This window comes from Aythya fuligula, chromosome 4, assembly GCF_009819795.1.
Source record: "Aythya fuligula isolate bAytFul2 chromosome 4, bAytFul2.pri, whole genome shotgun sequence".
NCBI lineage: Eukaryota > Metazoa > Chordata > Aves > Anseriformes > Anatidae > Aythya > Aythya fuligula.
The window spans coordinates 15,971,432-15,996,862 of NC_045562.1; the positions used below are offsets into that span (position 1 = coordinate 15,971,432).

The following is a 25,431-nucleotide window of genomic DNA, read 5'->3' on the forward strand; positions in this document are numbered from 1 at the left end:
CAGGCTGGGCTCGCCAGGCGCTCGTGGTTAGCTGGGGGCAAAAATGGGGAGAACGTACACAAGTTGCTGGCCCTTCTTTGGTCGTCTTAACCATCGAGGCATGTTTGAAATGGGAAAAAAAACAAAGAATAATGGGAATACTGGCAGTGGAAAGTTACAGTCTGCGTCTGCAGGTCAGGAGAGTTGTGCATAGGCACCAATAAATCGTGTTATGCTTCTCTGCATTAGCAGCTGTTAGCAACACCCTTGGGTGTGTGCAGGGAGTGTGTTAAAATAGCTTCAAACGTGGTCCTAAAACAGTCAGTACCCAGCCCCAGCACCCAAAAGCAGCCTTTGCAGTAACCTCCCAGCTCCTCTCTGTATTTCCACCAGGCGTGTGAAGGAGGCGTCCTGTTCTTCTGAACCATCCCAGAGGATGCCATGGCTTGCACCTCACGTGGCTCGTAGCTGGGACGTGGTGTTGTGCTCACTTTGCCACGGCTGTAACGTTCAGAGATTTGGTAGCATAGCATCCCCTGCTTCCCCACAGAGAGGTCAGTAAAATGGATTGTCGCCAGCAGTCAGGTTTTCAGATTTGATTTCAGGTCTGGTGCTCTGCAGCCGGCAATCCGAAGCTGAGCGTTGAACGGTGAGATCTGTGAGCTGCTGGGAAGGCTCATATCTGGAAAATCAGGCAGTAGTTCTCCAAATTCCTGAAAACCCTGCGGTGATGCGCAGGTGTTGGTCTGCCACCAGCAAGTGGAAGTCACTGACACCTGCGGGTGGCTGCAGGCGTGTACTGGGTACCCCCGGGGTCCAGTTCAGGTTCTCGCCTGCGGTGGGTTTGGGAAAAAGCTGATTTGAGCCCACAGGGAGACCCAGCCTGCTGGGTAGAATAGAGAGATAGAAATCTATTGCAATATAGAAACAATAGAAAATGAGGGAGGGAGAGGTCAGGGGAAGAAGTTGTTTTTAGCAGAAACCTGAGCATTTGCATCTCACTGTGCGTAAGGCTGGCTCCACGCTGATCTCTTGCCATATGAGTCCTTTGGCCACCGTTTCTCCACAGAAATACTACTTATTTTTTTAAAAAGAAAACCAAGAGGCTACAGGGTGAAGGCTCAGAGCCCCAGCTGCCCCTTGTGAGCAGCGGTACGTGCACCCCAGGTGACGAGGTGCTCCCCCTGCTCTCCCCCTTTCCTCCCCCTGTGGCCAGCACCAGCCCTGTGGCGTGCCAGCAGCCTCACCCCGCAGCGAGCTGCCAGTTCTGAAACGCAGACTGCTTCTCAGTGCTGGCATCCTCCATGCACAGATGTTCTCCCTCGCCACCCACCGTTCTCAGATTCCCCCTCCAGCTGGAAGCAAATGAGCATGGATAAATCCATCGGTCTGTCGCACGCGTTTGGTGATTAAACGCCACTTTTTGCCAGTGGGAAGATGTTAGGGGTCATGAGTGTGATCGTCGTGTTAAAGGGGATCTGAGCGTGGTGAGGGTTTGCTAAAGAGAGCTGGAAGAGTTAACCACAGCATGTGCTAGCCCGAGCTTTGCACGTCCATAGCTTAACCTGAATTTATTCTGTAGCTGTGCTGTAAGTGCTGGCAGAGCTGGCTTCTAGATGGCTGCCCTACAGCCCCAGCTGCGTTAGGGGAGGAGACACCCGGCTGTATCTCCCGAGCAGAACCGACCTCCTCTCTGCCTGCAGATAGCCTGCCCCGAGGGGCTGCACGCTTGCTGCCATCCTTGCTGTGCCTGGGGTGAGTGCTGCCGCCGTCCTCAGCAGAGCATCTCCCAAAATTCCTCACCCTGCCCGAGTGGTTGTTCCTTTGGGAGCATTTGGGAGCGTCGTGTGATACGCACACAGGGGCTGTCTAACGTAAAAGAGCTGTTCGTATAGGAAACCGATCTTCCCCTTTCTGTTTTCTTAAGGCTTTTAAAAGCAGGTAATAAAATACGGATAGAGCACATCATTGGTAATACCTCGTGTGTAGCTACCAGCTGCTTTTGTAAACTGCTGAAGAAAGGGTGTTTGGCATGGAGGAGCTGAGTGCAGGCAAGAGGAGAGCTCTCTGAAACCAAGGCAGCAAAGCACTCACCCTGTGGGTTACCCCATCAGCATCCTGACAGCAAACCCTTGCTTTTGGGAGATGTCTTACTGAGGCACTGAGACTCTGTAAGTAAGAACAGGCAAATTTAGCCGTGGAACTTCAAGGCTTGCTGATGGTAAGTGAAAGAGAGGCTCCTGCCCTCACTGCAGGATTGAGGGGCTCTTTTCCATCGTCATTACCTTTTGAGGAGGCCTGAGAGCGATGTGAATGCCAGCAGCTGGCTGTCCGTAGCAAGGCACGGCACTCCTGGCAGGGGGATCCTCCTGTTGTGCTCACTGACTGACTTCCACTGCTCTGCTAGGCTGAACCTTGCCAGAAATAACCCAGCTGCCTGCCTCCCCTGGGATACCCACTGCTGCCTAGGAGGGAGGAGGCCCAGCAGAGCCCCTGCCTGCACGTCATTCTGCTCTGCTTCTCTGCAGCCAGCTCTGGAGGTGCCCAGGGTGTCAGCCTTCAGCCTTCTGCCTCGGGAGCTGTGGTCTCCTCTAGCAGAGAGCCCCACGTGCCAGCAGGGAGCCCACTCTCTCCGAGGCGGTGCCAGGATGTGCTGCTGTTTTCCCTCTGTCACAAATCCAGCCGCAGCCCCTTTCTCTGCCAAAGCTGGCGCAGGGCATGCTGGAAGCTTCTCCGGCTCTCAAGGCAGATTTTCTTCTTCATCAGGCTCATTTTCACAGGAAAGCAGGAGCAGGCAGACCTGGGCTGCTGGCGTTGCCATGCGGTGTCAGGAGAGCTGGCAGCCAGCGTTCAGGAGAACAGGGAAGGTGAGCTTTGCTTTCCAAGCCTCTCACAAGAAGTAATGAGTCCCGAGAGGCTGCTCAGGCCTTGGAGAGACTGATGGGAGGGGAGGAGAAGTCTGGCAAGTGCCAACACAGCTGGGCGAGGGCCTGAGGGGGCTGATGACAGCCTGGTGGCAGCGTGGGGCCGGTACCTTGGGTACCAAAGTTGTGACTGATAAGCATGTGGGAGGGAGGGTGGCCCACTGCGGACTTAACTCTGCCAGCCCGTCTGTTTTGAGCTACATGAGCCTTGTGCTGTCACCTAAAGTAATGCACACCTTCTGCAGTGAGGGTCTAACTTAAAACTCCATGTTTTATTTGCAGAATAACACCATTTGGAAGCCAGATTCGTGCCAAGAGTGCCGCTGCCGTAGTAATGTCGTCACCTGTGAGCCTACAGTCTGCAGACACCCCCAGTGTGACTTCCAGAAGGTAAGGGCTGCAGCCATCCTGCTGCCAGCTGATCTCTTTTGGCTGGTAGGAGCACTGCCAGCTCACTCTGGAGCTCCCAGCCTTGTGCTTTCAGCTCCTGGCACAGTTGTATGTTAAAACGTTCACGTGGGCGCACACACGGGGTGTTACACATAAAGATATGGCAGGGGCAATCGGATTTCTGCTTCCAACTCGTGCTCAGCTGCCTCCATGCAGCTTCCCTTGAGCCTGAGGGTCTGATTCCCAGCAGGGTTTAGGGGAAGCAAGAGGGAGCAGTGAAATCATGCTTTCCCTCCCAGGGGAAAGCATGATTTGTGTGTGACTGCGCAGGGTCAGGCTCAGCCTTTGTGCACGTTCACTCCTTGTTGAGAACAGCCCCATGGAAGGCAAATCCCAGCCTGCAAAGCTTTTGTCTGCATCACCACGCTCCAGCCAGAGGCTTGGGGTGGTCTGGTCCCTGCAGGGAGCCCCTGAAGTGGGCTCAGACCCCCCGGCAGGAGCCCAGCTTCCACTCACCTTCATTTGAACGCCGAGCTGGGTCGCTGTCACCCAGGCAGACGGACGCTTTCCACTCTGATGAGCAACAACAGAGCTGAGATTGTCTTCCCTCTTCTTGCGCCCTGTGCTGCTTGTTGAGCTTTCATTGTCTCCTGTTTATCTGCCTCTGTCTGAGCCTTCATTAATGGTTGTAGCTAATTGGCCATGGAATTGGTGTTGCATTAGCATCTGGATGGCTGGGGTAGCACGCATGAATGACAATAAAAATTAGTGTTTTAAAGAGGCACTGCCAATATAATAATTGCATTGCTTTACGAACCTAGTTGAAATGTTTTTCAATATGACAGCGTTAACGGGGAAATAATTTTCATCCTTACTGTTTTCCCCCATTATTATCACTGTGTGGTGATCAAGGCAAGACTGACGTTTTAAGAATTTTTCTGCTAAAGAACAGAGAAATAAAAAGAAGAAAGCTGTCATGGTAATAATGAGTGGGCTAGAGAGGATGATGTTCATTTAAAAAAAAACAACAACACAGATGAATGAAAAGGTAGGAACTGTAATGCTGATAATGGGAAATTGATTTACAGTGTGAAATGAATCTCTGAGACTCCTCGATATTGGTAAGCTTAAAGATGAAGAATTTTAAGTCTTAGGTAAAGGTCTGGCCTCTTAAATCGGGAGAAGAATTGGATCAACCCTCAGAAGTCTTGATCACCCTTGAAAATTCTGGCCACTGATCAACAAGGTCAGAAATCACCATCCCTCTCCGTGATTTATTTATTATGAAATTTATGCTCATATTGCAACGAGGCATAATACAAAAAAAAAAAAAAAAAAAAAAAAGAAGAAATCTCCAAAGAGCACACCCAAGTGGAGTTCTACACACGTGTAGGTACAGCCTTCTGCTGGGGGTACAACCTTCTTTGTGCATGGGCAGGCTGAAAGAATGAATGTTCCAAACAGACGTTAAAGCAGCAAAAACGATTTCCATTTTGTGAACCCAAACCACCCCAACAACCCAGAAGAGTTTCCCCTCACCAGGATCACAGCTGAATATGGTTAATGGTTTAAGGTAAATGAAGTATTTAATTTTGTGTTCCACCTCCTAGAGATACGGCATTGAAGGAAATCTTGAACTAAGAAACTTTTCTCAGTTAGAAAAATCCAAATGTTTCTTTTAGAAAACAGTGAAAACTTGGGACATTTCAAATCATTCTGCTCGTGTTTATCAAACAGCTGAGGAGGTAACAAGTAAGACAATTTGGGGCATTGCACAGCCTTCGTTTTTCGTTAAAACAAAACAAACAATGAATCCCTCCTGAGCACAAGCAATCCCTTAAAGGGTGGCCTTAACCTTGGGGAAAGAATGATGGAGATGGTCTCCTGGGAAACACTTTGGCAATATTTTGAAGGAGGCAGTCTTATTGGTAAAAAAAATTCTGCAGTTCTCTTTCTGAACCTTCTCTAGTTTCTGGTTCTGCTTTCTTCCTCTCCAGCTGCTGTGCTCACATCAGTAGACTTGTCTGGTGCTTTGATTTTTTTTTTATTAGCTGTGGGAGAAAAATGCTGTGATCTGCGGTACCTCTAAGGTGGTGTCAGGGCCCTCAGATGCTGCTGCCACCAGTGACAGACACCGTGGCCCAGTAAGGTTTAATGTGCAGCTGGGAGGAACATGAAAGCGTTGCTTTGGAGACTCCGTGGAAATGTTTCAAGGACAGGAAGCCAAGATCTTTCCTCATGCTGGCTGATGCCTTCACTGATTTGTTGTTCCCTTTGTTCAATGAGTTGCTTCCATCAGCATCATCTCTTTCCCTGCTGCTGAACAGGGCGCAGCCGGCAGCCAGCTTGCTAAGCCCTTGGAGCTTGCAAAGCAGAGTGGCAGCAGTGTCACCGGGCTGTGCTGGACGTGGAAGTGCTCAGTAGTTTGCAGTTCATTTTCAGATGGTGTTAATAAAAAGAGTGGTGCTTAGTAAGCCAGAGAAGTTCAGGTGATGGATGCCTAGTCGATCTGCCTGCCAGCTGAGCTTCCAGCATGGCAAAATGTTAGCCTGAGATCCATCCTGTACGTTTAGAAAACTTCTGTCTATTGAAAAAATTATGGTTACGCCACGTTTCTCAGAGAACAGTCGGTGAATAATCCTATTTGTTGTCTTGGATAAGTGCTTTCCAGTTATTATTCTTTGTTCTGATCTGAAAACTAGTCCTGCTGGGGATTTTCCAATTGTACTATTAGGAGTGTAAGTTCTGCTCCTGTTGTTTTAAAGGCAGAATGTCAAATACCACAAAATGATGTGATGGCTCTCAACGAGGGGTCTTCTCTAGTAATGTATTTCCTCTTTAAACTGAGAGCATTGGGTCCAGCCAGGCCCCATATCTTTCACTTCATCTGGAACTCTGTTTTACATGCATGGCTTATTGGATTCTTGGATCTTTTCAGGGAGAAGTGCTTCAAATAGCCCCCAACAAGTGCTGCCCTGATTGTGCCTCAAGAGCCGAAGGATTTTGCCAGCATGAAGGACAGATCCACAGCGTGAGTGCTCTGTCACGTTCCTCGGCAGGGAAAATCTTTCCAGTTTCCAGCTCTCAGACTGTTTTGTGTCAGCAAAGGATGCTTAAGCGACATGAAGGATGGGTTATTGGGCTGTATTCTGTTACTATCAGATAACGTAATAAAACAGGAGCTTGGTCTGCAGGGTTTGCAAGAAGGGGATGTGTCTCTGAGCAATATTGTGTCCTGCTTGGCTTAACGGGAGAAAGTTTCCCATCTGTTCATTCCCTTTGCTGTTTCTGTGGATGACTTGGACAAATTAGTAATGTTAGGAGAAGGAAAACATGTTGAACTTGGTGTATTAGCTAGCTTGAAGGAAGGCTTTTCTATTAGCAGCCAAGTATGCTGATAAAGATTGATTACTGTCGTGCAACTTGGGTTTATGTATTTCGTAATCCCAACTTATTCAAGAAGCAGCTTGCAGCATGTGGTTTCACCTAGGGGATCGGGAAGGCCAAACCAATTAGAGTAAGTGTCTACAGAGAAGAAAAAAATAAAGATTTGTGGGTAGTAGTTAATGAATCGTGCTGAACAATAGGCATACAGAAAACAATTGTTTGACAGTGAACCCGAGTCCTCTGTCTGGTCTCTTACAGACCTTTTTGTTTGATAAGAGGCACTTCAGGTCCAAATCTTAAGAAATATGCTGAAATGCCCAGATATATGTGAGTATCTGGACCTTACAGTCTGTGTTTCAGATGAAGTCGGAACACTATTTCAGCACCTGGCACAACCAGCACGAACCTGTTGCAATCCAGTCTGGAATACTCAGCACACCCATCCTTTTCTCGTAGTTCTTTGTGCCCCTGATTTGGGTGATGATGTGTTATATTACACTGTATTTCTTGTTGCTGGTGCTGCATTTTGTTCTGTTGTAGTCTAGCTGCAGCTTTTACCATTCGGCTCTTTTTAAGTCTGTCCTTTGGGACTCAAGTCAGGAGAACAAGTAGGCATGCCCGTGGGGACCCCAGCCAGCACATTTGTACGTATGCCACATGTCACACCCAAATTCCTGTGTGAGGGGAACATCAAACAACGTTTTTTGGCAGTACAGAGTCTCGTCCTGACGGTTGGCACAGGTTGCCTGAAGGAAGAAGTTTTCTCTTTTGTCATTAGCCCAGCGTAGTGCCTTATGACTTCATCCTGCATGTGTCTAGCTAGCAGCACTGGCCCTGATGGAAGCTGCATTGAAGGAAAGCTGTATCCTTTATCTAACGAGAGCTTTTTTCTCCCTGCCTAATTTAATATTGTGTGTTTTGTAAAAATTAACATTCCCTGTTGGAGAGCATTACAATACGCTGACATCTTTCTTCTTAGGGCCAGTTTTTCCTCACCCTGCCTCAGGGCAGAGGTTTTTGTTGCTGCATTAATGAATAAGCAAAGCTAATGAGATTTCACTCGTAGTGAAGAGCTTAAGTATATGGGGCAGGGGGTGCTCAGTGTTGTCAGGTGTGTGTTGGGGCATCTCCTGAATGTTTTCCTAAAGAGAACATCTCTAAACTTAGAGTCCACCCTGTAGAAGCTGTAGTGGAGAGGAGATAAAGGCAGGGGGTTATTGCTGGATGCTTCTGCCCTTCTGGGGCTTAGGCTGGTCTGCAGGGCTGCTACTTCACCAATTTTGACCTACTTTTTGCCCCGGTAGTGCTGCCAGAAGTGAGGGTTACGATGTACAAAGCTTGACTGGGCTGGCAGAAGAGTGAAGCTAAATACTATTACGGGGGGGCTCAGAAAGGAGGTGTATTCTCAGGTCTGGTTGGCAGCTGGATTCATGGAGGTATTTTCTCTGCCTTTGGTTGTGTTCCGCGCTGCAGCACGGCACGCAGTGGGCCAGCTCGGGATGTGTCCTGTGCTCCTGTGCCCACGGGAAGGTGAACTGCACCCGCACGGGCTGCCCAGCCCTGGCTTGTGGAAGAGGGGAGCTGCAGTACACTGCTCAGGGAGCCTGCTGTCCCACCTGTGTGGGCCTTGGCGGTGAGTATCGCGTCTGAGCAGGGCACTCTCTGGCTGCAATGACCCGAGTAGTATCTCCCTGGCTGGGAAATTGGGAAAGCTTTTCTTTTTGCATTCGATTCTGTAGGGAAGACACCGGGGTCAAGTGTTTCACTCAATTCTCTTTCTGTTCTTCTACCATGTTTACATTTTTAACAGCTTCACCCCCAGGCCAGTAGCAAATGATAAGATTTCAGCAGTGAGCAGATGTGCCTAATAGCTCTTCATTATGGCTATTGCAGTTTGAGGGAGAAGAATGCAGATATTTCCCATGTAGGGAGGGTACTTCAGGCACTTACAGACTTGGACTGCAAGTTCCAGAAATGTCTGAGCTATTGGATGCCTCTTCTTGCTAAAATCCAGTGGCCAAAGTGCATCCAGAGCTCTTAATTCTCAAGTCTAAAACCCTTGGAAACTGTTGAAATTGTTGCTATTTTCTGCTTTGACAGAACAGAACTTTGAATTCTGAGCTGCATAAAGTCTGTGTTTTGACTGTGGGTGATGGAAGGGGATTAAGGGACGCTGAAAAAGAAAATGACCTGATGTTTTATTATTATCTCTTAGAGCCCTGCTACTTTGATGGCCGCTTGTTCCGGGACGGTGAGGACTGGCGCCTCGGTCAGTGCTCCAAATGTGTCTGCAGGGACGGCGCGACGCAGTGCTTCACAGCTTCCTGCCAGCCTGTGCTGTGCAACCAGGTCAGGGCTCGTCAGCCTTCCAGGGACGCTGCTCCTGGCTGCCTTCTTTCCCTTGGCAAGATCCATTTCTCACACCGGTGTACGAGTTAGCAGGCAGATCTTCCGCGTGACAAGTGGGAGATTTGAAAAAGGGAGTTTTGGTGTGCGCAGTGATGGATAATCTGTCGGTGTAAATGCGCTGTCCATCTCCTCCCCTGTACATTCTTTCCCCACCAATTTACTCTTATCACGCATTTGCTGGCTGAATGAGCACAAATACTCTCTAAAGAAACTGCGCTTTTGGTTTTATAATTAAAAAATGATGTAGGAAGGATCAGAAAATGTTTTTATTTCTCTGGGGGAAGGAATGAAAGCACAAGATTTTAACGGGAGTTCATCTTCATAAACTTTAGTATTTGGCTTGCAGCTTTGGACTTTTATTTTTTACAAGAACTGTAGAAATACAGTTGAAAACATCAGTCAAATTTCACAAGTCAAATGCTGGTAAAATTCCCCTTAGAAATAAGACAATTTCAGCTGAAACAGAAGTCTTAGAGCACTATTCCTTACATCTGCTTGTGCTTAAAAAAAAACACACTAAAACCTGTAAGATGACTTACCCAAGCTCAAATAGTGACTCTCTGTTTTAGGCCAAATGAGAGAATTGGGACATTTCTGTCTCTGAGGTCTATGCTGTGGACAAAGGATGAGTTCTTAGCGCTTAGGCAGTGATAAAACCAACCGAAACACCACAAGATTATACACAGTGCCAACACAGTGGTCAGTAAAGACAGCACAATACACTCTATAAAACTGCCTTGATTTTTTCTAAATTCCATTTATTATATTACGTAGTGGAAGTGCTTGAGGGCGTGTTACGCTCTTTGGATTTCTTTTTCATTGAGCCCATTGTAGCAGGCTTTTAGGGCACCTCAGCGTGCTCCCTTACAACAGTATGCCAGGCTAAGAACCTCTTGGAAACGTAGGAACTGGCTCCCTGGGAGTGCCTCCTTCTGACCTTCACTGTGTTTTATAGGGGCTGCCATTTCCCACGAATGTTTTTATCTATTGCCACGCTTAAATGCTGAATCCAGAAGTTAAGCTCCCTTCAAATGTGTGCTTCAGCTGAGTGCACTTCCTTACAGCACCACGGAAAAAATAAAAAGCAGTAGTCATAAACCTTTTTTTCCTATTGATGCTTACCCAGATTACTATTACTGGACCAGATGTTTGTGCAATTAACACTTTTTTTTTTGATAGAAGGAAAACCCACCTGTTTCTCTGCATGCTAATTGTTTTGCTTTGTCTGGAGATATTCAATTACTATTAGTTGACTAAGTACTGTGCATTAAAACAGATTTATGCCTGCTTTACATTCCTCCCTTTCCCACCCCAAATGGACTGATGTTGCCTGCTGACTGATTGCACTAATGTTTAATCAGCTAATCATTAGGATTTAATTAGTGGAAACAGAAATTACTGTGTTGTTGCCGTGATGTATCTGAGAATAATCAGCTGAAAGCATACAAGTTAATGTAGCAGAAAGCCAATTCTGATGGGGCTCCAGTTGTTTCCAGCCAAGGAAACGTGCCTAGTGGAAGGAGCGTTGACAGGATGTGTGGGGATTCTGTTCTGGTCTCGATCACGCCTAACATTTTCTTGCATGTGTTTTTTATCCCTCTCCCTTTCTTCCTTCTCAACTCCTTGTCAAAAGTGAAAAAATAACTTCACCCCACAGAGTGACACTGTTATTAAACTGATTTTGCATCGTTGGGATAGAAGCTGTGCCTTCGTGCTGAGTGAGAGAAACTTCAAAAATGCTTGCTGTGTGCACCTGAGTATGTCCCACCATAGGAGAAGAGGATTTGTGGGGCAGGGCAAGCCCGAACTTTTAAGCTCAATGCTAAGACAACATGAAAAAAGTCAGGAGTGAAGAACATGCTATCTGGGCATGTGTTCTCCCTGAACGTGCAACCCAGCTCGCTTCTTGCTTCCAGTGCAAAATGAATGTCTGGCAGATTGAGCTCACTGCCTGTACCTGTCTGCAGGGAGCTTTGCCACTAGTTATCTCTGGCCGGTAAGCCACCAGAAGAGCCAAACAGAAGGCCTTCATTATGCTATCCCAACAAAGCCCACGATGAATGAGTTCTTTTAACTCTGCTGGCAAACCTGTGGTTGCTAAGGTTTAATAAGTCCTATGTGGCTGGAGGGAGGTGTTGGTGAACAGTACTGTGCCCATTCCCAATCATTGCATGTACGTGGCATTGTAGCGGCGGGTTTCACGTTTTGAACAGGTGGAATTTGAGGCCTGAAGGAATTGTTATATTGATGTGAAGTGCCAACTTATCCCAACATCATTTAAATCAGTCACAACAAAGATTAAGTTAGAATACTCTAAATTTTAAGCATAATTTTACACCTCCACAGTCAGTTGGGCTGCATGGGTTTAACTAAAGCATAGAAAATGCCTCTGTACAGCACGCCTGAGATGGGGAATATAAATCACACACACAGAGCCTAATAATACAGCAGTGCCAGAAAAAAATCCCTCCATCTCATACTTCAGTGTGCTTCTCTATGACTTCATATACACGTTTTTTTCTCTATCTGTATACCTGAGCATATGTCAGTACTTTTTTGTACTGTGCATGTATCTTTATCTGTACCTATACACCTATCTAGATATCTGGATTTTGATTGCTATCCAAAGAAGCCCAGAAAATGGGAAGGGGGAAATATTTTTATTTCTAGCCTTCTCCATTGATCTCCTACTGCAAAGATGGGCCCCAGATTTTGGAGCCAAAACCAAACCTTGAGTGACTGTGGCTTATCGCAGAGATACAACATGCCAGGAATTCCGGGTAGTGATGTGAAGTTGCATGGTAACTATTCCTGTGCTTATTTTACTTGTCTCTCCTGCTTCCTATTTAGGATGAAGCTATGGTTATGTCTCCTGGAAAGTGTTGCCCAGAATGTGTTCCAAAGCCCTGCTCGGTGTCAGGAAGAGTGTACCAGGTAAGTTCTGATGAGCCACGCCAAAAGCCAGCTGTTCACAAGTTCTGGCACATCCCTCTTTCCCTTCTCCCTCGCGTCTGACTTTCTGCCAGCACTAATAGCTTAGTACAACCATTGCTTTTTTTCTTCCTGGAAAGCCAGAAGAGTTGAAAGAAATTAGGACTAGATAAGAATTTGCTGGCAAGCAGGAAGAAAGTTTGCAGGGTGAAGCAGATTAGGTACTTTCTTTTCACGCTTTCTTGAAGGAGGAAAGCAAAACGCACCAGTGAAGGTCAAAAGTATTCATAGCTTTCACTGTATCGTATAGAATTAATTCAATGCATTGTTTAATGAATGTACATATGTGGGGTTTTCCTTTAACAATACTTTTTTTGCTAACAGTGATTGTGAAGGCCTCCCAGTGTCACTAGCTTGCAATTAACAAGAAGTGCACACCAGCCTTATTTAAGCCTCATACCTCTTCTTGCTGTTTGCTGCTCATGTAGAAATAAGCATCTCTAAAGAAAAAAATTGGTATAGGATACAGATATGCAGAAGAAGCTGTCATATTTAATAGGCAACACAGATTTCTGGAAATAATTTGGTTATTTATGAAGGGTGTTCTAACAATTGTGTACATCTCTTGTGTTCTTTTCAAACAGCATGGTGAACAGTGGAAAAAAAATGCCTGCACTGCATGTGCTTGTCACAGAGGAGAAGTCAGATGTCTGAGAGAGATCTGTGACTCCATTACGTGTCAGAAGGTAGTTGAAAATCATTCAGCTCTGATGCCCAGACTTCAGGTGTCACTTTGCCCATGTGAAAGGGTTCAGAAAGTCCTGCTCAATGGTTGTTGATGTTTTGTAGGGGGAGAACAAAGTGCAGCGTGCTGGGAAGTGCTGTGAGGAGTGTGTGTCTTCCAAGGGAAGCTGTTTGTATGATGGCACAATCAGGTACCACAGGGAGATGTGGAATATTACTCGCTGTGAATTCTGCCTGTGTGATGAAGGTCAAGTCACGTGTCACGAAGCAGAGTGTGCTAAAGTGGAGTGTGCCAAGGTAAGAAAGGTTTTATTCTTTCACAAGGTATCCATCAAGTCCTATGAATTTTTTTGCCCCCTTTTTTCTCAACTGCCATTTTGAGACAAAGAAGCTGCCCTTCTTTTGGGCTTGTTTGGTGCAATTACCTTGAAAGCGCTTTACAGAAAAGGCAAGTAAAAACCTAGGATTTTCCATGCAAGGTTGACTACTCAGAGGGGCTTGCACTGTGAAGCTAGCTAGTCTGAGTCAGTGGCTCATTTAACTTGAATTTTCTCCACCACTGCTGTCTGCCTGCTAATAGAGGGTCAGAGACATCTGGTTTCAGTAAAAACTGGCTTTACCAGGAGCTGAACGTGGGGAGAGATGGACAGGTCAGAGATAGTTAACAGCTGAAGAAATGTTCCTTTTGTCTTCATTCTCTATGCAACTGTGGATTTCGGTAAGGTGTTTGGAAATGGAAGACTGTGTTCTACTTTTCTCCATTTTGTCCATGCCATTCTGAGCACATAAGCTCAAAGATGTTTTATTCCAAATGTTGTTTAGTCTAAATGCTTCGACAGGTTATGTTATAGTTGCTCTATAATGGATGTGGAAAATGCATTAGGTAGAGTTCAATGTCTTTTATACACGTGTGCACGCACGCACCTTTTTGGATTGCCTTCGTGCACTGCGGCAAGACTTCTGTGTTTGTTCTCACTGCGTCTGTTTTAATCAGTGGGTTAATACCTGATTATGCCAACTACTCCACAGAGTCGGGGAAGAGGAGAGAAGGAAAGGAACTGTGGCCTTCTGAGATGTCTCTTGCAGTGGCAAAGCTTTTCTGACGATTCCGCATGCACAATAAATTTTGAGTAGTAGCACCCTTGTGTTGTGCCTGAAGTCCAGCCAAAATCCGCACAGTGCACACAGTGGGTTCACCAGATTAGATCTTTCTAACGTGTGCTCAAAATAAAGTTAGAATCCACACACAGGGTCCCAAATGATGCATCACACAGAGAGAATGCATCTAGGAATAAAAGTGTACTCTTGTTCATCTGAGATCGGGCCTTTTAAATAGCAAAACTGCACTGAGTGTGGGACCCAAACTCTTGTTGCTGGTGCAGTGCTGATGATTAACATCTGACCTCAAACTGCATGGAGAGATTTTTCTGGATGGAAAGTCGTGATTGTCATAAAATCTTGAGCACTTGCATCTGTTTCAGACAGCTTCCTGCATGCTTATGGCTGTAAATTGGATCATTTACACTAATGATGATGGCATGCTGTCATGGCTCAATAGGGAAATGATTTAATATTCATTCTCATACCTTGGGTTCTGACAAAGAATCCATTATTCAGAAAAGCCGGGGCTATTTTACAGGACGATAGCTGGAGCTGTTAACACACGAGCTTCAAAAGGGAGGGTTCAAAAGTGTGCAGCATTATCACTCATGCAGCTCTTTTTCAAATGGAGGCTCTCAAAGGTAACTACCGAGCTCAAAGCCAGAGCAAGTAAAAATGATATAATTTATCAGAGTGTGAACTGCTGCATTTTCAAATTGAATGAAGCGTGATTGCGAGGAGGACAATGGCAAGGAGGAAGGCAATGTCCTTTGTTGTAGACAAGAGTTGTGTTCCCACTTGATAAAAGATATTTGCCCAAGGATTTACTATCCAGCATAGCTTCCCTCAAGATAAACTAGCTTCCCCAAGTTATGCACAGTCATAGTTTATCTCAATAGTGCAAGGTGCCCATTAATTAACTGCAATAAAATATTATCTCAAAAAGCACATAAAATATTTTATTTCCTTTTTCCTTTTTTTTTTTTTGAGGTACAGGTTTGGATTTTAGGCACCTGCATTAATAAATCAGAGCTGATGTGAAGCTAGGAGCATTTGGATTTGTCTCTTCATTAAGGCACTATTAATTTTCTGGTCACATCGTTCTGTTTAAAACATAATGAGGCCACAGACATGAACTGCAAATCCTAGACAGCTCAACGTAGTATAGCAGCATTATGTGAAGGTAGGGTGGAGGCTTAGCTTTTAAACCCTTTCAAATAAACCTGTGCAGAACTGCCGAATGAAAGCGTCTGCGGTGGTTCTGACCTAATCTTCAAAAAGCCATTTTCAGCAGGTTACGGACGAGCTGTGGGTACAAGTTATGTGGCAGGCTGGGATAGCTTTGGACCTTGAAGTGGATGCACTCAACCAAAACTACTCAGGCTGTCAGCATCACAAAATCCCACTGGAGCACTTCCCAGCACCCTGCTAAGTAAGCACACTTGGTGAGGAGGTTCAGGTACGTGCCTGAGGTGCTCACAGGGATGCTGCAGCCCACCTGAGGTGGTGGTGCCTAGGTTGCCCACCTTCAGTGTTACTTCCAACAGCCCTAGGAGCCCCAGAACTACAGGATCAGTAAGGCAGAGCTTTTGCAGGGTGCTGTGTGCCTAACCCAGCCAGCAGCACGCTGGTATTTAGAAGAAGCAGAGGTAGAAGGCAGAGGTTAGAGGTTCCCTTCCTTGCCTCCCAGCCCAACACGGCCTTTCAACATTCCCAACCTGAAATATTCAGCGATCTCTTCAGCAAAGCCACGTGTGGCCTAGAAATCTCCATAGCCTCTCCCTTTTCTGGCAGAGCAGTGGGGTTGCGTTTTTTGGGGTGTGTAGGGGAGCCATGTTCCCTGCTGGGTTGTTGTCGGCTTTCCTGTGGTTTGTGTTTGCGTGTGGGTGGGGATGTGGGTAGGGCTGGGGCTGGGAGGGTTTACAACACATAACAGTGACATGAGAGGCAACCATCGCCACCGGCAATTTGAAATAATGATTTAAGCAGCAAAAATGTATAGAACCAGGGGAGATTCAGGCTGTGGGTGGTCCTCGAAGAGGAAATTGAAGCTGTTTCTTTTGATCCGTGGCCTGGTTCCTTAAGATGGAGTCTTCCTCTTTACTAAATATTCAGCTTCCACGAGGGCTTGTGCCCAATCCGGGCATGTCATTCCTTTCTCCTGCTGCTAAATTCTTACCTTCAAACCAGAGCTGCTTAAGTGAACCCTGTGGAGTTATACATTTGTAACAAAGAACAGGCTTTTTCCATCTGGGATAAATAGAGCATGTGCTTTGAAATTCTCTTGGGGGAAAAAAAGAAAAACAACACATTGAAAATGAAGGTAAGCTTCTGTGCATTTGAATCTTGACAGTGGTCCAGTAAAATGCTGGAGATGGGCGGTGAATAATGGCATTCCTCTTCTCTGTGTTTGCACTGGGTTCTACTGGGGGGCTCTTCGCAGGATTTAGGGATGAAGCAATACCCTTATCACTGAGTTCCCTGGCCTTTTCCGAGGTTTCTTCTGTGACTGCAATATTCATTAAGCACATTTTTCAGACTGTACCTACAGAGATGAAGTAGGATAGAGAGAAGATAACGTGAAATTAGATGCTGAAGATTGCATTCCAGGGCAAGAGCTGTTCTGCCTCTGCATTCCACAGTATTTTTGGTATTGCTGATTTTGTTTGAATTGCTGCAACCTTTCTCTTCACAGGGTGAAGAATTAATTCACTTAGATGGGAAGTGCTGTCCTGAATGTATTCCGAGTAATAGTTATTGTGTTTACAAAGAACATAGAAAAGCTGTAAGTATCCTGGTACTTCGGAGCACATCATAGAGAATTCTGCTTTAGAGCTTTGGAGAACTGACTCTCCCTCTCCAGTTCCAAGAAGGATATTATTTGCAAGTATAGCAGAAAAATAATCCATTAATGCTATCTGCAGATTGCTTTTATAATTTACAGAACACTTGTTTATAATGTGTGCGTCTGCTGCAGAGTTTAAGTTTGCCTTGCTTTCCTCTGTGCGGTATAATCAATCATCTCCCGTTAATATTTAATACACATCCTCATTGCTTTCCTGTACATCTCGTGGAGTTAGACGCCTGACTTCCATCCGGCACAGGCTGCATAGCAGAGGCAACGTATAGCATTCTGCCTATTCCATCAGTTAGGATTTTCTCTGTAAGAGTCCATTGTTCTATGAATATTTTCAAGGAATGTTCTTTCTGAAGTTGGATAGAAGGAGCAGGTTAAGGATCTTTGTTGCAATTTACCAGCAATGGGCTTTTCATTGCTCTGGCAGACAAGGGCTGCAGCTAACGGCTGCTGTTTGCCAACAGATGTGAGAAATTAGAAGTTTAATGCTGCTCTTTCTTTTTTTTTAAATGCTAACACATCCCTTCCTCACGTCTCTCTCTCTGACCCAAGTGAGGTAAAGCATATTCAGATGCCAGGTTTATTCCAATTTGTGCTTTATCCCTTTCAAGAGAGGAACTGGCACAAAAGCTTCATGGGCAGGCGGCTTGCTGACTCTTTTCTGCCTCTTGGCTTCCTCACCTGGTACCAGCAGAGCCCCAGCCATCGAGAGCAGCTTCAGTGACCTTCTGAGCAGACCTAGGGATTGCAGAGGGTGTGAGATCTCTCCCCTCTGTTGACTTGTAAAAGTAGGCAGCGGCAGGCGGGCAAAGGAGAACAAGGCAACAGAAGAGAGGAGGAGAGGAAGTCAAATGGTGCCGAAGTTAGAAATTTACCTTGTGGCAAAAAGGTCATTATGTAAATGAAGAGATTCACACCCAGAACAGACTACAGGTGTCTGTTCAGAGAAAGAGCAGGTTCAAAGGATGTGAGAAAGAAGGGGACAAGCGAGACAGCAAGATGTGGGAACACAAGAAAATGCCTTCAGTTAGAGCAAATGAAGGTAGGTGCAGAAGCAGAGAAGACTGCTAGCTGCAAAAAACACTGATTTGGGTGGGAGTGCTGAGAGGAAATGCAATTAGGAATTCGTGAGCACTTTGCAGATTGCCTTGATCTGGAGGGTGAACATTACAGAGGTGCACAGTCCCACATCCCCTGAAGCAGCCCCTGAGATGTTAAATTCACTGCTAGCACTGATGTAGCCTTGAAATAGGCTACAGACTGCAGAGCTCGGCAGCTGTGCCTGTGGTGCAGGGCGCTCGTCCTAACCCTGCCCCTTCGGTGTCACCTTTTGCAGGCCGGAGAGAAATGGGCAGAAGGGCCGTGCAGCGAGTGCGAGTGCCGGGCCGCGGAGGTGATCTGCTTGCGGCGCTCCTGCCCGCCCTGCCCGCCGGGCAGCCTGCCTGCTGGGCTGGAGGACGACTGCTGCCCGCGCTGCGAGCCAGGTACCCAGCCAGCACCACGCGGGTCTCAAAGCCGCTCGTGTTGGGGGGAGCACGCTCATCGCACACCCCTTGGACGCAGGATGGGGCATATCCTGGCATCCCAGCTGCCCTTGCATCCCCCGTGCTGGTCTGGCACCTGCAGTGAATTTTAACTTGTCTTCAGTTTGCAATCATAAATTGACTGCTTTCCACGTGTTTCTGGACCTGTTAGAGCAAGGCCAGAGGAGAACCACAAAGGTGATCAGAGGGCTTGGAGCACCTCTCCTTGGAAGAAAGAGCCGGGGCTGTTCAGCCTGGAGAAGAGAAGGCTCCAGGGAAACCTCATTGAGGCTTTTCAGTATTTAAAGGGGTCTTATAAAAAGGATGGAGAAGGAATCTTTACTTTTTTAGATTAGACATTAGGAGAAATTTCTTCACTGTAAAGATGATGAGGAACTGGAACAGGTTGCCAAGAGAACCTGTGGATGCCCCATCCCCGGGGGTGTTGAAGGCCAGGCTGGATGACCAACCTGATCTAGTGGGTGGCATTCCTCCCCATGGCGGGGGGGTTGGAGTAAGATGATCTTTAAGGTCCTGTCCAATTCCAGCCATTTTATGATTCAATGATTCCATAATTAGGGTGTCTGGAGAGGCTTAGGGTTGCATCCAAAGGATGGCGGACAATCCTGCTGACTTCCCTTCCCTTAAATGATGGCTTTCCACTGACAAAAGATGGGATGGTGTTTTGAAAATGTTTTGTCTATTCCTTTATTTTCAAGACAGCAATTTTTGTAAGGCAGAGGTCTGAACCTTTGCAACTCTTAGCAAGTGTTTTGGAGCTAATGGGCTCCTGAGTATTTCTCAGGAGTGGGAAGGAGAAGGAACCTGCCTGCACTGTTAAGCCACAAGCTCACCTGGAGCTGGATGGCTGCCAGTTAATAATTGTTTGGAAAAATCAAAATAGCCGTAGCTATGTGTTCATTTTGCATATAAATTCATTTTTCTCCAGGATGTTGTCATTCTCCTTCATTTACACTTCACAGTTAGTATGCTTTACATTTCCTAGTTGGTAGGCTTTATCTGTGGTTTGCTAATTTTTCATATTGGTAGCTGTTCTTGTTGTATTCATCTAACTTGGGTTTTATCAGAGTGCTCCAGTTAATGGTTTATCTGAGTAAAAAGAAAATAGCTTCACAGTTTAATTATGCTGTCATTTCCAGGAGTGGCTTGGCACATTTGCCATATTAATGTTTTAAAGCTTGTTATTTACTGCATGCTAATAAAAATGCAAAGCACTACAAATTGAAAAGTGAGGAAAATGGGTTTTGGGCAGTTCAGATACAATTGTCCTGGATTTTCAAAAGGGAACAGCGCTTGCATAGACTCCTATGAAGGAGAGGACAGATTATAAAGTGCTCTCAGCACCCATCTGTTCTGCTTCTTATCGAGAGGTATCACTGTGTGCTGGTTACCCTTGAAAATCAGGCCTCTTCCTTCAGCTTCTGCACTGGTAGTGCTCTGGAAAAGGCGTCCTTTGAAGTCATGGCATTGGATGAACCTGCATTTTTGTGTCCTGATAGGCAAATGGAAATTCCCCTTACCAAAGCCTACATTTTTTTTTTTTCTTTCTGTTTTTGCATCGGAGCGGATGAGAAACAAATGCAAAACCCAGCCTGCAGCAGTTCAACCTGTGAGCCAGGAGCACCAGCTCCTAACACATCTGCATCTTTAAAGACAGTAAAAATTCATGGCTGCTCCTCACAGATGTGCTGGGGGAAGCAGGCAGGCAGAAGCTATTCGTTTTCAGCCACTGTAGAGCATCTAGCCCTAAGCACAATGATAGTTTGGTGAAAAACAGCAAATATGCCAGCTTACTGAGAACATTGGTTTTGGAGCAGAGGGAATTTTTTGTACTTAGAGAAAAATTGCCTGTTCTGTGGCTCGCCGAGCAGTCAGTTCATTGTCAGCCTGTCAGGATGGGGCAGCATGTACCTTCGGGAAGTTACTGGTAAGAAATAGATAGAGACAGAGCTTTCTATTCATTTCTCTTGCTTTTTGACTTTGGATTCCTCCTCACCTTGCATCTGTCTGCCTTCTGCAGCTCCTGAGTCCCAATTCTTTCCTTAGGTACAGCTGCCTGGCAACTTGCAGTTTGTTGAGTGTAAATGAAGGAGAGTTTTCAGCATTGAGTCCCTTTGTGCTGACCTGTCAGGAAGGAGCAGACAGCTTTTCTTCCAATGAGCAAAAGAAGCTCAGTAGTAAAGAAAAAATGATCTTCCTCCTGGCTTCTGCAGGGAGATCAGCCGTGCCCTTTGAGAAAATAACCTGTGGTCAAACAGTGTTTGCTACAGTGCTGGGACACAAAGCTTTTCCCTGGAGGGGATGTGCTCTGCCACCTATACTTTGACCAGGCGTGGGCGCAGTCTTGACTTATTGCAGGGTCTGGCTGAAGGAAATTCAGATTTAGGTTGTTTTGAGCCATTAATTCCTGGTGACCTAGGATTTTTACTGTTGAGCAACAGTGTGGACAATGAACATTGTTTTTATCGATATTCTAGGAAACCAGAGTCTCAACAATACCTCCCACATATCAGAATAAATAAATAAATATCATATTTAGCCCCTTGCATGCCTTTTTGGAAGAAAACCACTCCAAAACTAACGCACCTTGAACCAACAACAGAAGCTAATGAAGAATTTTACTTGGATTTTGCAGTGTGCATTGCGTTGTGTCTTCCTGACTGAAAACACTTTTTTTTTTTGGCCTTTGTGTCTTTTCCTTGTGCTAGCTGAGTGCCACCCGGACTGTTTGACCTGCTCTCACTCCTCTGATCACTGCAACGCCTGCCGTGATGCAAGGAAGCAGCTGCAGAACGGGCGCTGTGTGGAGAGCTGTACACCGGGCTTCTACCAGGATGGGGGCGCTTGCTTAGGTAACCTCTGCCAGAGTTACATACCCTGTCAGATGACTCTTCTGGGGCTCGCTGTGCTTTTGTCTGCAGGATCCCCCAGGCTTACTATAAACAGATTGTCTGGCTCTGCTTGGCAAAGCAGTCAGGCACATCCTGAACAGTACCCATGAGCTTAAGGCTTTCAAAGGTTTCAGGTGGAAGCCCCTGAAAAATGTGAATTCTCAAATTCTTTTGCCAACGTGAGACAAAATCATCTCTTAATCAGAGCAGGAGTGTCTTGCTGCATCAAGACATTTAGAATTAATACATCTTTCTCTTCCTTTGCTTTCTCCTGGAAGCCTGCAATGAAACATGCGCAGCCTGCACCAACGGATTCGAGTGCTCCTCGTGCCGGACGTCCCTGCTAATGAAGAACGGGCAGTGCGTGACCTCGTGTGGGAAGGGCTACTTCCAGGAGCAGCTTCTCTGTGCAGGTAACCCAAAGCAAAAAAGACTGCAATGCGTTGTGATAGCAAAGCGGCAGACAAAAGCTGTACCCAAACTATCAGATAGACAGACTCTCTGTTGAGGGACGTGCTGTTGACATAGGTGTTAATATTCACCCTAGAGTTAAGCCAGGAGTGAACAAAGGAACCAAAGCCATACAGTGTAAAATTGATTACTGGGTGGTTTACTCATTAAAAATCCTCGGCTGATGAGTTTGGTTGGTCTAAAACTCAGTGCTTTTGTACAGGTCAGTTCCTGATTTTCAGCGCTGTCCTCTTTCAATTCAGAATTCTCTTTTGGAAATGTTACTGGTGGTGTTGAGGGTTCAGAGCAAGGTGTACACATTAATTTTACAGAGGATATAACACCCTGAACCGTGCCAGACAACCTGGTCACCGTAAGGGTTTTCTCTGAGTTCAGTGCGGACTAAGCTGCAGCTGCTGATGCCAAACCTCTCAGGAGGCAGTACTCTGAGGTGGAAAATTACTTGGAGGAATGAGGGATCAATAGGACCCAGAAAAACACACAGAAAACACTTCTTGGAAAAGTTTTACCCTGTGTTACAATTATTCCTTTCATATGGTGCTCTCTCTTCCTGAAAGTTTCTTGGGCTAACTGTTCTTGGGAAGAATATTTACAAAGTAAATTAGTAATTCCAGAAAACACTGAGATGCGTCTAAATCCTACATCTTAATTATTAGGAAGACTGAGATTAAGATTGGCATGTTACAGTTTTCTCTTTGATAGATCTATGATAGTGTTTTTATGAGCTTTCTCCACTCCTTTAAATATTTGTGTTTTTCCCAAACTGTAAAGCAGTTGCTTTTTCATCATGACAGTTTGTTTTCTCCTAAGTTAACGCTTTTTTCCTCTTGGTGTTGGCCTTTTTAGAAAGCTTCTAATTTCTATAGCTCTAATTCAGCAGAAGGGTGAAGCACATGCTTAACTTCTTGAGCCATCATTTTAATTTCTTTGGGACTGGCCCAACTGCATAAAATTAAATACAGGCTTAGGACTTAGGGCAGGTTTCAAGGGAAAACACTTTTGATTCCAAGTTCAGCTTCCTTTTCTAAAGTGGTTTGCCTCGAAGAGCTGATTATTTGTTTCAGGTTTTGAAAATTTGAGAAACCTGTGTCTTTCAGCAGAGACTGGAAGACTAGGACCCCATTGTGCATGTATAAATAGAAAAGAGAGACCCAGTCCAAAAGAATTTACAGTCTTAAGTACCAAATAATCTTCCACTTCATTTGGTTTTATTTTACCATTTCCTTTCCACCTGCTCCCAGTGTTTTAATTGGCAGTGCCCATGTACTGCTGGAGCAGTAGGGAAAGGCTAATGTTTCATTTTATTACTGGTTTGTAGATTACTGATTGTACATTCCATCCAAATTTGCAGTCACGCATGCTTGTAGCTGAAAGTTGCTGGGAAAATTTGTTCCTGTTTCCTCAGAGGAATTAAACCAATTTGCTTTAGTTCTGCCTGGCTGCATTTTCTGCATAAAGTAAAACCAGTGGAGAAAGTCTTAAGTTTCAGATACGGTCAGTAATTTGTTTCCATTCACTCTTTCTTTGTAACCTCTTCATTTTTACCAATCTGTGATCTGATTGTCCAGACAGGCCGTAGGCTGCTGAGGAATAATTTTCTCGTAATCATTCTACCATCGGCGATAAGCACGTTCCAAAAGTGTAACAAGGATGAACTGGCCTCTGTTAACGGTTACGGCTCCAGTAAACTCTCTCTTGAGGAATTCACTCTGGAGATGAAAAACGCCTGTAAAAACAGGTTTCTTACTCCGTCCAGCTGCTGACACACTGCTGTCAGAGTTGCAACAAAAGACAAGGAATTAGTCTTTCCTTTTATTCACGTTTTATCACATCTGGTTTAATTGAATCCATCTGAAATTTTGCAGAGCAGTTGTTTGATCTCTTCCCAGTTTTAGTCTTACACCAGGCTTGTTTCCTGCCTCCCTTCCTACACCTGCTTCTGTAAAGTATTAAAACCAGGAAGAGGAAGTAAAGTTGAGAGTTAGAAGTGGTAGATTCAGATATGCAGTGCTGTATTTAAAGGTCATGGGTCACTTTGAATGGGGCTTGTGGTGGAGCAGTAGATGCATTCTTCCCTGTCAGAAACAGGCTGTGGAAACAGTTAAGAACCCCCCCACCAAAGGCAAAGCAAAGGGAAGCAAAAAGAAAAGATGTCTGCCTGGTAGAACAGAAGGGCTCAGAGGACTTGCAGTGCTCAGTGCTCTCATTGCATTTTTCTAACTTAATTATTTATGTTTTCAAGATTATTCAAAAGCCAAGGCAGAACACAAATGTTCCTGCTTTGATCTCCCAAAGAGCCGATGTTGAAACGTGTAACTTGACACTAACAGATCCAGCTCTCTCTGCAGCAAAGCGCGTGGATTTGTGTTCCCAACCTGTTGTTTTCCTCTGCTGCTTCCTGCCTGCAGAGGCTCACCTGGAGGGGAAGTGACCGGATGGGACTCAGCTGAGCTTGCCCAGCCCACAGGAAGGATGGCAGGCTAGAGGTGGTTGCTGGTACCACGCAGCACAGAGCCTGGACCCTTCTGCACTTTCCCAAAGCCAGGCGATAATTTTGCCTTGTGCTGTTGCTGGGGTGCCATTTGACCCCTGAAGTTTTGTCTGGTTACTACTGATTTTCTGGGAGGATACCGAACTGCAGCTTCATGAATGCCATTGCATCAACTAAGGCAGAGAGCTGTGCATCCTGCTGCAAGAGGAAGGTCCAATACCTTCTTCTCAATGTCTTTCCTTCAGCAGCAGCACCTGGTTACGGTGCAGGATCTCGCATGTGTGTCCAATATCCACACTGAAGGCAACAGGGAACACAAAGTTGCTCCTACCAAGTCTGATCTGAAAACAGCGAGGAAGGGTGAAAACAGTTTCCTGGCAATGCCATCACTCCTGTTGACGTGTTTTCACACAGCCACTTGCTGCAGGCAAAGATGCCTTAGCTGACAGCGGCTCATTGAATGCTTCCATTTTCCCCCTGCTTTTTCAGTGAAGCTGAAGACTGGCTGCTGGGGCAAGAAGCAGCTGTCAAGGCTGGAAGTGATCCAGTGCTACAAAGAGCCAAAGCTTCTCCAGGCAGGGTGTGTCGGAGGATTCTGTGGGGTTTGTTCTCAGGGAGGGCTGGCAAAGCAGAGCTGGGATCTGGGGCACTGTGTCAGAGCTTGGTCTCTTGCTCCAGAGACTTGTCTGTTGTCCCACCTTGAGGAGATTGTCACTGATCTTGTACTTTGAGTCATTTGCTCTGCTTCCAAATGCTAAATGTGCCTGTCTTGCTACGAATCAGGTTGCATCCTTTCCTTTTCCTCCCTTCTTCCAAATCCACTGCTTAAATCCCCTTCCTTTCTGGCTGAAAGAAGATGTATGTCAGAGAGAGATACTCTGTCCAGTAGTCTGGATGCAGAGGATCCGTTTCTTAGCTTTTTGCCAAATTCACTGCACCTTCTCCGAGGGTCTGACGACCTCTGGCAGGTTCTAGTTCATTTCTTTCACTGTAGCTGAAGCACCACAGAAGTCACCCTCCACCTGGGAAGACCTGCAATTTCAACACAACAGCTGCCTCACTTGAAAGCTGCTCTGATACCCTGCCAAAAAGGCTTGCGAGGGCCAGAGCCAGCAGCGGAGGTGAGCTGGGAGAGAGGGTTGTTGGAACCACAATCAGGCATGGGTGAGGACAGCCCTGAAGAATGGCTGCGTGCAGATGGGGGCAGCGAGGCAGCACTCAGAGGACTTAGAGCCCAAGCACGGTTGCTCAGCTGACCTGGCTTTCATCAAAGGGCATTCTGAATACAGCTGTACGCAAGGATGTCTGGTTT

General features: G+C 46.0%; 1 protein-coding gene across 1 annotated transcript in view; it reads left to right on the plus strand.

Annotated features, from left to right (window-relative positions):
• FRAS1 (Fraser extracellular matrix complex subunit 1) overlaps nucleotides 1–25,431 on the plus strand; it is a 146,072-nt gene that overhangs the window by 41,911 nt on the left and 78,730 nt on the right. The window contains exons 3-13 of the mRNA XM_032186222.1: nucleotides 3,186–3,293; nucleotides 6,232–6,324; nucleotides 8,154–8,313; nucleotides 8,896–9,029; nucleotides 11,940–12,023; nucleotides 12,665–12,766; nucleotides 12,870–13,061; nucleotides 16,561–16,650; nucleotides 18,059–18,206; nucleotides 20,975–21,118; nucleotides 21,436–21,570. Of these exons, the coding sequence (XP_032042113.1) occupies nucleotides 3,186–3,293; nucleotides 6,232–6,324; nucleotides 8,154–8,313; nucleotides 8,896–9,029; nucleotides 11,940–12,023; nucleotides 12,665–12,766; nucleotides 12,870–13,061; nucleotides 16,561–16,650; nucleotides 18,059–18,206; nucleotides 20,975–21,118; nucleotides 21,436–21,570 (1,390 nt within the window). The remainder of the gene's footprint in view (nucleotides 1–3,185; nucleotides 3,294–6,231; nucleotides 6,325–8,153; nucleotides 8,314–8,895; nucleotides 9,030–11,939; nucleotides 12,024–12,664; nucleotides 12,767–12,869; nucleotides 13,062–16,560; nucleotides 16,651–18,058; nucleotides 18,207–20,974; nucleotides 21,119–21,435; nucleotides 21,571–25,431) is intronic.